This window comes from Cucumis sativus, chromosome 1 (genome assembly GCF_000004075.3).
Source record: "Cucumis sativus cultivar 9930 chromosome 1, Cucumber_9930_V3, whole genome shotgun sequence".
Lineage (NCBI taxonomy): Eukaryota > Viridiplantae > Streptophyta > Magnoliopsida > Cucurbitales > Cucurbitaceae > Cucumis > Cucumis sativus.
This window is the reverse complement of record NC_026655.2, coordinates 13,218,390-13,230,185: the sequence shown is the minus strand read 5'-3', so window position 1 is coordinate 13,230,185 and position 11,796 is coordinate 13,218,390. Positions and strand designations below refer to the sequence as shown.

Below are 11,796 nucleotides of genomic sequence, written 5' to 3'. Positions count from 1 at the left end.
AGCTCTCTCGCAAATGCTCTCTGGCGACGTTCCCCCTCTCTCGCAAATAGTCTTCACGACTTTTCCTCTCTCTCAAAATTAAGCTCTCCGCCCACCATTTGAAGGAACTCACCAAATTTGCAAGTAATTGAAGAATTCGTGGTCCATGAGATAGATTAAGTCCATTTATGAGTTAGTTTGATTATATTATGTCACATATACATGTATTACAATTAAGGGACACTTGCAAAAATGGCAAAATAAGTTATAATAATTAAGTCCATAGAACACATACCTTATTATTTGAGAAAGTGACAAAAACAAAGACCAACTCACACATCAAGAGGTAAAATGTCACAAATGCCCTCGTTATTGATGTACATTTGATACACCTTATACACGTATGATACACCTAATACCTCTTGATACATTAAGTCCATTTATGAGTTAGTTTGATTAGATTATGTCACATATACATGTATTACAATTAAGGGACACTTGCGAAAATGGCAAAATAAGTAGTTATAATTAAGTCCATAGAACACATACTTTATTATTTGAGAAAATGACAAAAACAAAGACCAACTCACACATCAAGAGGTAAAATGTCACAAATGCCCTCGTTATTGATGTATATTTGATACACCTTATACGTCTGATACACCTAATACCCCTTGATACACTTGATACTTCTTACTGATACACTTGATACATTTGATAGATACAATTCATGCACTCGGTACTCATTGATACACTCGATACTTTTTGATACACACTTGAAATATCTTCATACACATAATACTTCTCGTTCCACATAATACTTCTCGTTACACTTGATTCTTCTTGATACACTTGATACCCCTGAGACCTTGATACACTTGATTAGTTTGATACACTTAAAGACTTCACTTATAAGTTTGATACACGTGATACACCACTAATAAACTTGTTATACTTCATTGGTACACTTAACAAATTTGATATGTTTGATGTACATGCACTACAAGAAATTTACCCTTTGTTGATGACAAATATCGTCAGTAAATCTTCAAAAACTAATCAACTTTTCTTTTGCCAACAAAATTAAGCTGTCAACACACACCGTCACGTAGGTCTATTGGAAGATCCTCTATCGATGGCAAAAAATAAACTGTCAGCAAAAATAGGAACTATTTTGAGATAAGGTTTGTGCGTACACGTGTGTGCGTTTGTGCATGTGTGTGTGCTTTGTGTGCGTGTGGATAGGTGTGTGTGTGAATGCGTGCGCGTGTGCATGTGTGTGTGCGTGGGTTTCGTGCGTCTGTGGGTGTCTGTGTGTAGGTGTGCGTGTGCGCATGTGTGTGTAAGTGTGCATGTGTACGTGTGTGCGCAGTGCTTCTATGCTTGTGTAACGAACAAGTTAATATTTTTTAATGTTGAGTTTCTTCCAATTTTAAAATAATAATTTAATTATCTTGATATTTTAAGGCATTAATGTTATTTTGAAGATAAAGATAGTGAACAGGTTGATATTTTTTAATTTTGAAATTCAATTAAGGTTATTTTAATACAAAATCTATCGTTGAGACTCTCAAATTCCGAAAAAATAATAATTTTGTTATTTTGAAATTCAATTTTGTTATTTTGAAATTCAAATTCAATTAGGTTATTTTGAAATTAGTATGATTGAATAAAGTTATTAATATGTTGAATTAATTAGTTGAGTCTCAAGATATTAAGAAAAATATTATGATATGAGTTGATGTATCTATTTCCAGTAAAAGATAATTAAAAGCTTAGAAATGCATAAACATAAATTAATTACAATGTAGAAGACGAAATAATTACAGTTGAAGAATGTTGATATTTTGGTATTTTATAAAATACCATGCACGTGCAACAATGCTAGTTGCTAAAATTCAAAGGAAAAAGTAGTTTTGTCATTTTTCAAAATGACCCCCAAAAAACGTTGTTATGTCTCTTATGACAAAGAGTGTAGATCTACTGATCCATATTCGATTTGTTTTTTGTTGGTAAAATTGGATAAGACCGCATTATATTGAAATAATTTCACGAATGACACTTTTAAGCCAATATTGATAGAAATTATAATTTAATCAATGTTATTAAGTCAAATGAACATGATTTAAAACTCTTTTCTAAACATAATTAATGTATTTGTTTTTTTAACTTTAATTAATTTACACATCTTTGTGCGTGTGTGCATATGTGCGTGTGCGTGTGCGTGTGTGGATGGGTGTGTGTGCGTGCGTGTGCGTGCGTTGTGCACGTGTGCGCGTGTGCTTGTGTGCGAACAAGTTAATATTTTTTAATTTTAAAATTCAATTAAAGTTATTTTTGATACAAAATCTATCGTTGAGATTCTCAAATTTCAAAAAATAATAATTTTGTTATTTTGAAATTGAAATTTAATTAGGTTATTTTGAAATTAGTAAGATTGAATAAAATTAAATTCTTGAATCAATTAGTTGAGTCCCGAGATATTAAGAAAAAAGGATGTATCTTTTTCAGGTAAAAAATAATTAAAAGCTAATAAATGCATAACATAAATTAATTACAACGTAGAAACGAAATAATTACTGTTTGAGAAGGTGAATATTTTGGTATTTTATAAAATATCATGGACACGTGTAAAAAATTCTATTTGCTAAAATTTAAAAGAAAAAGTAGTTTTGCCATTTTTCAAAATGACCCATAAAAACGTTGCTATATCTCTTATGACAAAGAGTGTCATCTACTGGTACATATTCGACTTGTTTTTTGTTCGTAAAATTGGATAAGACTGCATTATATTGAAATAATTACACTAATGACACTTTTAAACCAATATTGATAGAAATTATAATTTAATTAACGTTATTAAGTCAAATGAACATGGTTTAAAAGTCTTTCTAAACATAATTATTGTAGTTATTTTTTAATTTTAATTCATTTATACATCTTTGTGCATATGTGCGTGTGTGCGTGCGCTGTGCGTGAGTGCGTACGTGTGTGCGTATGCGCGTGTCCACGTTGTGCTGTGCGTGGTGTGAGTGTCCACGTGTGCGCTTTTGTGCGTGTGCGTGTGCGTGTGTGTGTATACGCGCGCGTGCGTGTGTACGTGAGTGGGCGTGTGCGCTTTTTGTGCTTTTCTTCCAATTTTAAAATAATAATTTAATTATCTTGATATTCAAGTCATTAAAATTATTTTGAGATAAGGTTATTTTAATATAAAATCTATCGTTGAGATTTTCAAATTCTAAAAAATAATAATTTTGTAATTTTGAAATTCAATTTGGTTATTTTGAAATTCAAATTCAATTAGATTATTTTGAAATTAATAAGATTGAATAATGTTATTAAAATGTTGAATTAATTAATTGAGTTCTGAGATTTTAAGAGAAAAATTAATTAAAAGTTGATAAATACATAACATAAATTAATTATAACGTAAAAACAAAATAATTATAGTTGGAGAAGGTGAATATTTTGGTATTTTATAAAATACCATGCACGCGCAAAAAATGTTGTTTGCTAAAATTGAAAAGAAAAAGTAGTTTTGCCATTTTCCAAATTGACCCCTAAAAACGTTGGATTTTTGTGTATTCCCTTGGGTTTTCTTGTTCAATATTTAGTCAAATTGCAGTATACCTAAAATTTGTGTTTGTTACGTCACAAGATTTCATTCACTATTTTGTGTCTGTATTATTTTATATTTTATACAGGAGACTCCGTTTGAGTGTTGAGCTAGTAATGGGAGGGACTACCGTTGACCCCAAAATTACAAGGTTTCATGTTGCTTACTGGATCATTAATGATTCGTCTCTATCTTTGGCTCAGCGAGTGGTGGAGTTGGAACCCCTGAAAGTGTAGAGTTAGACTCTCTACCGTTGTCAAGAGCTGTTAAGTATGCAAAAATGGCCTTGAGAAATCCTATAAACTCTCTGAACAGGAGACATTCTAGTGTAAGAAGAAATGCTCAAGTCCCTTGAAGAAATTGAGGACACAACTCCAATTCCTAGCATGCTTTCTCCCTAAGACTATGTTGGTCCTAGTCGGGGAGTGGCATTTACATCCCAGAAAGACACACATGTATCACCTCGTGTTGGCACTTCCATTGCAATGCACAACTCTGACATATATAGTGCCGACATTTCCTTCCTTAAGCTTGAAAAAAGGTGATTTGATGTCCATAAAAAATTAACTGAGCAGTTAGATATTTTCTAATACGTATCTCACGTAATTTGATGCTCATTGATACTGCATTACTGTGTCAGGAACGTGTTGATGTAAAATCTTTCAGTTTTGATGGATCTTATTACAAGCTTTCAACTCTTCTTAGCACGACTTCTGACAGAACAAAGGTTTGATATATCTTTACACGATCACATATCACATATGAACGATCGCATATCCCATCTAAAATATCGATCACCCTTGGTAAAACAACCGTTTAGATATTCTACACGATTGTTTGCTTAAGGATACACGATCATTTTGTAACTATTTTTTTTATTATCCTTTTTTCTTTCTATACTAGAATCAGAATCAATTGTTTGATGATATTAACAACATGTATGATGATCTTCGTGATGATTCTAGTCATCACAATCTGGACAAGAATGATGACCATCAAAATAACAAACATGTGATCATCCATGAGAATCCATCTGTTCAAGAGTCACATCTTCAAGAATCTACTGTAGAAACTCAACAGTTAGTGTTTGTAAACTTACTGGTATAGAAGTAGATACGATGGATAATGTATTTGTAAACTGAGAAAGGTGTTATGTATATATATATATCTTGACTGTCTGGTGTGTTGTTATAGTATCAACTGATTTTGTGATAGATTGAATAGATTGAACGTAAGTGTGTTAAGTTGGATTGATGATATGATGAAGTAGTTTGACTATACTAGGAATGGATTGATTAAATGTTTATAATGGACTAAGGGAAAATTGTTAGCTTTGTCGATTGGGTAGTGTGCCTTGCAGGTGTCCTACAGGATCACCACCTGTTGTGCATTCTTCGAGAGCACTAGAATGACATGTGCATTCTTCGAGAGCAATAGACTGACATGTGCATTCTTCGAGAGCACTAGACTGACATGTGCTTTCTGCAGAGCACTAGACTAATATTTGTGTCCTTTAGGGCATTGGACTGATTATGTATATTCCTACATGATCACAAGACTTTTAAAGTGCAGGGCACCTCCAATAGGAAGTTAACAATTTTATTTTTTCTTCTAACAGGATCAGTAGTGGGTCCTTACTGGGTATGTTTATACTCACCCTTTTATGTTTAATCTTTTTCCGCCGAAACTGCCATAGGGAAATGTCCTTCAAATTGCTTCTACTTTATATTTTTTTTATTTTGGTTTTCTTTAGTAATTGAGACTGTTTTGGGTTTCATGATTGAACGACTTTTATGTTCTTGAACTTTCTTTATTATCGATACTTTTACACTTTCAAATATTTATTTGAAATAGAGCCCGAATAAAAACTCTTTAATGTTGTTAAAAAATATATTTTTTTTAAATTATAAAGTCTTATGGTTAAAGGACGAATCTAGTCTTAAAGTAATAACTTCAGCTTAATTCGAAAAATTAGGTCGTTACAATCTATTTTGCAAAAGAAAATCATCGATTTTATTTTGGTTAAGAAAAGCTGTTTTTCTTCTACATATTTATAACTCTCTTTCTTTCATTGAGTAGGAGACGGGGTAGGAGAAAATCATAGGATTCTATTAACTTAAAAAATATTAAATTAATAGAAGTTTCAAATCAACTAACTAATTAACCATTAATCAATTAGTTAATAATTAATTAAATCATATTTAATTAATATTTCATTTAAATCTTATTGAATGAATATCTCTCCAATACCTCATAGTTTTATATTAATTTAATTAAATCAAATTTAATTAAATAATATTAAACTAAATCTAATTAATTATAATTAAACTTCAAATTTTAATTTAATTAACTAATATTGAATATATTCAAATATAACTTTATCTCATAATTAATTAGTTTTAATATGAAACAAATCCACATTAAATTAATATTTGAACTCATTCAAATATTTTATCTCTCATAAATTAATTTTGAACTTTATCTAAAATTAAATTTATATAATAAAGTTTCATTAACATATAAACTTTATATTATAATGTATCATTATATATTATACTAATTATACTAATTTCCAAAGTAAATTTGAATATTTCAAATTAGAACCAATATAAATAAATCACATTATCATTTTGTATCATCCATTACTTTCTATTCAGTCATACTAATTGGATCAACCTAATACATAAAACAAATATAGAAAAATTAAAAAAAAAAGCATGCACAAATAGAGACAAATAGACATTGATAGCTATCTATCTCTATCTATCTGAAACAAGCACACATAAATTGTTATATTTCTCTATCGGATGGACAAAAATAGCAGTCTATTTATATCTACCTGAGATACAAACATTAAAAAAAAAAAAAAAAACCTTACCAATAAAATTCTTGACTTTTCATGTTATTCTAAATGCAACACGTTCTCAGCCCAAGAAGTCAAACAACTCTTCATTGTAAAAGTAGCTTTACTTCTTTCATCAAACCACTTTTGCAATACATCTCTAATTGAACTAAGCATGGTAGCTACAGGTAGTTCTCTAAGAAGAAGAAGACCTTCTAAAAAAAATCAACAGTTACATGAGCAACTAATGGATGTATATTAGTTGCATCTTTAGCAAAAGATAAATACCAAGCCACATCATTGTCTTTCTTTACTGGCACCACAGTTGGACCTTGCTTTTACCAAAATCAAGTAAAACAGATAATTCTACTTATCCATCCAATTGAATCTGTTCACATATTAAATCAACTAGAGAATTAAAGCTGACTCGGACACCTACCAAAATTTCAGCAACTAAGTAATTCTCATAAATATTACATCCATTCCATTGACCTCCGTAAAAAACAACAATAGGAAAAGACATTATAATCTGTAAAAAAAATAAATAAAATAAAATTAAGTATTTAATTGTGATAGAAAGAAATAGATAGACATAGATATACATTTATTACTGAATAAAAGAATAAAATGTACAAAATGATAATACTAAACACAATGCAAGAATAAGTAAACGATCGTGCAATGAAATAATATACATTAAACGATCCTATTAACCGTGATAAACGACCATTTAACAACGGTAAATGATAATATTGATTAAAATAAATTATCGTGTTGACATGGGTACACGATCATATGATATTGGTGATCGTATTGAATAGTGTAAACAATCGTCTTGTTATCGGTACACGATCGTGTTAATATTTGTAAGTGATTCTATTGATAGTGGTAACTGATCCTGTAATTCCATGTAAATTATCGTCAAAAACTTTTAAACTATCGACCTTTATAATGAAGTACATAATTCTTACATTAATACTTAAAATTTGTTGTAACGACCCAACTTTTCTAACTAAGTTGAAGTCATTAATTTTGACAAAGAGACCTTGATTGACACAAAATATAGTAAAATTCACTTGAAATCATACGATCAAAGAAAACAAACTTAAGTTTGGGCCCTATTTCAAATAACCAAAACTTTAAAAGTACTATTCACAAAACAACAGTTTGTAAACTCAGTTCCATCACAAAATTTTTAAACAACCTCATGTACAAAGGAAAAACAAGAAACATAAAGCGGAAGCATTTGAAGGACCTTCCCTTATGGCAATCACGTCTCCTTCTTGTCCCTCGTCGGTCTACCTCATTTGTTACCTTTGCCTGAAATAGTTAAACATGAAAGGATGAGTATAAACATACCCAATAAGAGACCCGCTATTGGTCCCGTTAGGGGAAAAAGAAACTGTTAACTTCCTATTGGGGTACCCTGCACAGTCACAGTCTTGTGATCCCATAGGATACACATAATCAGTCTAACGCCTCAAAGGACGCATAAATCAGTCTAGTGTTTCGCAGAAACACATATTAGTCTAATGCTCCCGAAGGATGCACATATCAGTCTAGTGCTATCGAAGGATGAACATATCAGGTGGTGATCCCGTAGGACACCTGCAAGGTAACTACCCAATAGAAATCTAACAATTTTCCCCTCAATCCATTCTAAACATCTTAACACTAATTCATAGTACAATCCAGCTACTTCAACATATAATCCTTTCACTTAACACCCTAATAGTCAACCTATCTCACTTTAGCCCAATGTCCGCCAGTAACATATCAATACATCAGTCAATCAAACTATATAGTCATAACACCCCTCAATTCATCAGTACGCAACCATACTTTAGTATAACCTACACCCCTCAGTTCACATCCACATTCCATACAAACACAATCTACAATTGTTTTTCAGTCATTCACAGCATACATTCAACACCAAGTCTACATCCATACATATATATATCGTTTCAACATCTTTACTCAATCGGAGGTAACTATACAGACAGCACAATTCAAAACTATAGGCAAGTCCAGTAGTAGAGAATTCCTTACCTTATAACCTTACTTAAGCTTCTTTTTCAAACTAAAGTGCAACGAACCGACCTAAACATAATTGAAGAGAAATCAATCACTTCCACAAACAATTTAATCCATTCAATTCACTCTATATGTAAATTCCATAACTTACCCAAATTGTGGAGAATCAAATTCTAACGGAGACGGATCGGTGCAACAAATAACCAAACAATTCAGATCTAAACATACATGGCGTGACGGAACCGGAGTGACTCGGGCTAACGGTGATGCGACGATAGGACAAAATTTGCTTGACGTTCGGTGTAGGTGGAAGACGGTGGTGAAGTTGATTGGAGAAGGAAAAGAGAAGGAAGAAAAGAGATGGTGGTGTGGCCGTAGGTTGAAGAGGAAGAGAAAGGAAGAAGATGAATAGGAAAAGAGAAAAAATAAGATTAAATATTATAAATATATATATGAAATAAAAAAATAAAAGTAGAATAACGATGAAATTTTGAAAAATGAAAATTTGGATAAAGTAAAATTTGAAAATAAAGATTTGATACAAATCCAATATTTGGAGAAAAAAAAGTGTGTTAAGATAATGTAGGAGAAAATCAATATTTATGCTAAAATTTTGCATATTTCAAAATTAGTTACAGTTTAACTAAAAAGCAGGCGAGGGGATTTTAGGGTTAATGAAAATTCAAAACACGTGAAATGCTCATGTTTGCTATTCTTCTAATAAAATTTTGCTATTTTCTCAAATGAGTGTAATCCAACAAAATGAAGTTGTGTGTGTGTGAACAAAAATGAGGTAAATAGCTTTGATGATGATGGCAAATGGGTAAAGAAAATCTTATCTTATTCTTCACTTTTCATTTAATTGACAAAAAGTAACCAACCATATGAAGGGAAAAACAAAATGCTCTCTCAGTTACTTTACTCATTTCTTTGTTCTTTGTGTGGGAGATATTTGAAATGGAGATGAAGATCAAAATGAAAGAGAGATTATGCATACACTGTGAGAAGCACACAGAAAAATTGAAAATAAATTGAAAAGAAGAGAGAGATAAGTCTGAGGGAGAAATATTCATTTCCTTTTCAAAGTGAATTGCAAAGAAATTTTCTCAATTTGAAAAGAAAGGAGAAATATACAAAGTCAGCCACCGCTTCTTCTCCCTTCAGTTAGCAGTTTTCGTCTCCCTCTCTTCTATTATTAAAATAAATAAATAAAATATCACAACCCGACTTAACACAAACTATTTACTCCAACTTTTTCAACTACAAATTTAATTTCTCAACTTTTAAACTATTTTAAACTTACAAATCTACTTTATTCATTTCTTCAGATTTATATCTATTAAATAAAAAAAAATCAAAATTTATAGACACTTAAAACATAAAATTGAAAGACCTATTAAACAATTGAAAGGTTTAAGAGGTAACTAGACAAACTTTAAAAGTTCTAAGGGAAAGAATCTTTTGTTTAACTATTACAGTAATTAATTTTGAAAATATGTTATTTTAGTAAGTTCAAGATCAAAGACAAGCTAAACAATAAAATGTTGCGACAAGAAAACAATCTAATCATAATTAGAAACATGGATGTATGTATTTGTACACCAAATCACAAAAAATAACTCCAGATTTCGATATAGAGACAATTAAAAACTTGAACAAATTTGATAATTAAAGAAACACGGAGATGGCCATATGACCCCTTGTGCATAGACTTTTTACATTACATGCTCAATTCCTAGGATCAAAACAAACATAAATATTAAAGACTTAAGAAGCACATACACTCAAGTTTGGCTAGTGTATCAATAAACAATATGTATGGAACACTCGGAGAACACGTGTTGAACACTAGTTAGTACAGTAGATGTGTTAGACAACAAGTATTCCAATGTAATAAAGGTCAAGATTGGTCACACACACATATTAAACTCTTGGCTTTGAATAAGTTTTGAGTGAAGGACAAGCTTATTTTTAAGCATATAAATACATAAACTTATTGACTTTGAATTTCTATATAAATATGATACATACTTTTTAAATTATATATATTAAAACTGTGTTCTAGCGCTATCCTATATTTTTTAGAAAAAAATGGCACGTCACCATGTCTATGATTTATTGACCCATGTCTAGAATTCATATACGTGCTTGTTTGTTGAGAACTTCACATCTTCATTAGATGGGAGGATAGCCATATTATAGTGGTTGTATATGTAATATAGAGAACCAAACCTAGTACTCGAGATTTGTACAATAACAGAGAACTTACATTTCCACCGGCTGACTTGAGTATCAAGGATAGAGTTTTAGGTGGTGGTTGAGCGTGAGCTGATATGCAAACATTATACCCTTCAAATAAAGCTCCAGGACATGCTTTTGCCCTGAGAACTGTAGCTTTTAGGCTGGCTCGATACTTCGATATGTAGTCATCATCATTTAGTATGTAAGGCAACTCGTCTACAGATCAATAAGGAATTAATCAATCACAAAAATTAGGTAGGATGAAAAACATAAGTGGAAGAAAATACATTACGCTTTGATACTAGCAAGCCATTCGAACTTACCAACAAATCTACCTTCCCGGTAGCTTTCCTTTAACCAACTGGAGGAGAAAATCCAAGCTCTGAGTAATTTGCAATTAACTTGCAATTTTAGTAACAAGATATAGTAAAAATTATGAGCAAGAGCACACTGACACGCTTGAAGCCACATGGTAATGCATATGCTCGATAATCATTGAGAACATTAACAGGAGAAAATAAAGTTAAGAACAGTAGCGTGAAGAACAAAAAACATTCTACAACATAAAATCTTCAAAAACACATTGCTTAAAATCAAGTTTACTAATATAAAAGGTAAGATATTACGTTCCACTCTCCACACTACTGAAGTTCAACATTTCACATGAAAGAAATGAAATACTACTCTCAAATATAACTGAAAAAAGCATAAATGGGTAAAGAAAAAGCATAGAGAAATGCAAAAGAATCCTTGGCTTTGATATATTGAAAGGTAAAGAATATCAACCATAGATGCCCGGGAGAAGAACTCCTACAAATACACACTTAACGCAGATTATCATTCGCTAACATGAGACCTTCTAGAGGAATTCTATTAGGATACTTCCTAACAAGAACAAGATCTTAATTTATTATAATGAAGTATAAGAAAATACAAGATAAAACCAAGTATAAGGCACTTGGAACCTCCCTCTTGAGTACTCTCACCCAAGCCCTAAATCACTCCCCAGAATTCTCCCCTCACTTACCCTCCTCAATTTATAATAAGATGTAACCACACTTACATAATAACTACTAGTAAC

General features: G+C 31.3%; 1 protein-coding gene and 1 long non-coding RNA gene across 3 annotated transcripts; one reads left to right on the top strand and one right to left on the bottom strand.

Annotated features, from left to right (window-relative positions):
- The first annotated feature begins 4,011 nt into the window (after window positions 1–4,011).
- On the top strand, window positions 4,012–4,825 carry LOC116401736. Its single transcript, XR_004214072.1, has 2 exons — window positions 4,012–4,322; window positions 4,561–4,825. It is a non-coding gene; the product is annotated as an uncharacterized LOC116401736 (long non-coding RNA).
- A 2,704-nt stretch (window positions 4,826–7,529) lies between these two features.
- LOC116404471 (PAX-interacting protein 1-like) lies at window positions 7,530–11,244 on the bottom strand. 2 transcript variants are annotated; one of them, XM_031886967.1, is made up of 4 exons: window positions 11,039–11,244; window positions 10,744–10,931; window positions 8,490–8,540; window positions 7,530–7,757 (listed from the first exon to the last, which is right to left on the bottom strand). In XM_031886967.1, exons 1-3 carry the CDS (start codon window positions 11,184–11,186, stop codon window positions 8,499–8,501), a joined length of 378 nt encoding a protein of 125 aa, XP_031742827.1. In that variant the 5' UTR covers window positions 11,187–11,244; the 3' UTR covers window positions 7,530–7,757; window positions 8,490–8,498. The 2 variants fall into 2 exon arrangements, with proteins under 2 accessions (XP_031742827.1, XP_031742796.1); XM_031886936.1 differs by lacking the exons at window positions 7,530–7,757; window positions 8,490–8,540 and having other exon boundaries at window positions 10,118–10,931.
- Window positions 11,245–11,796: the final 552 nt, after the last annotated feature.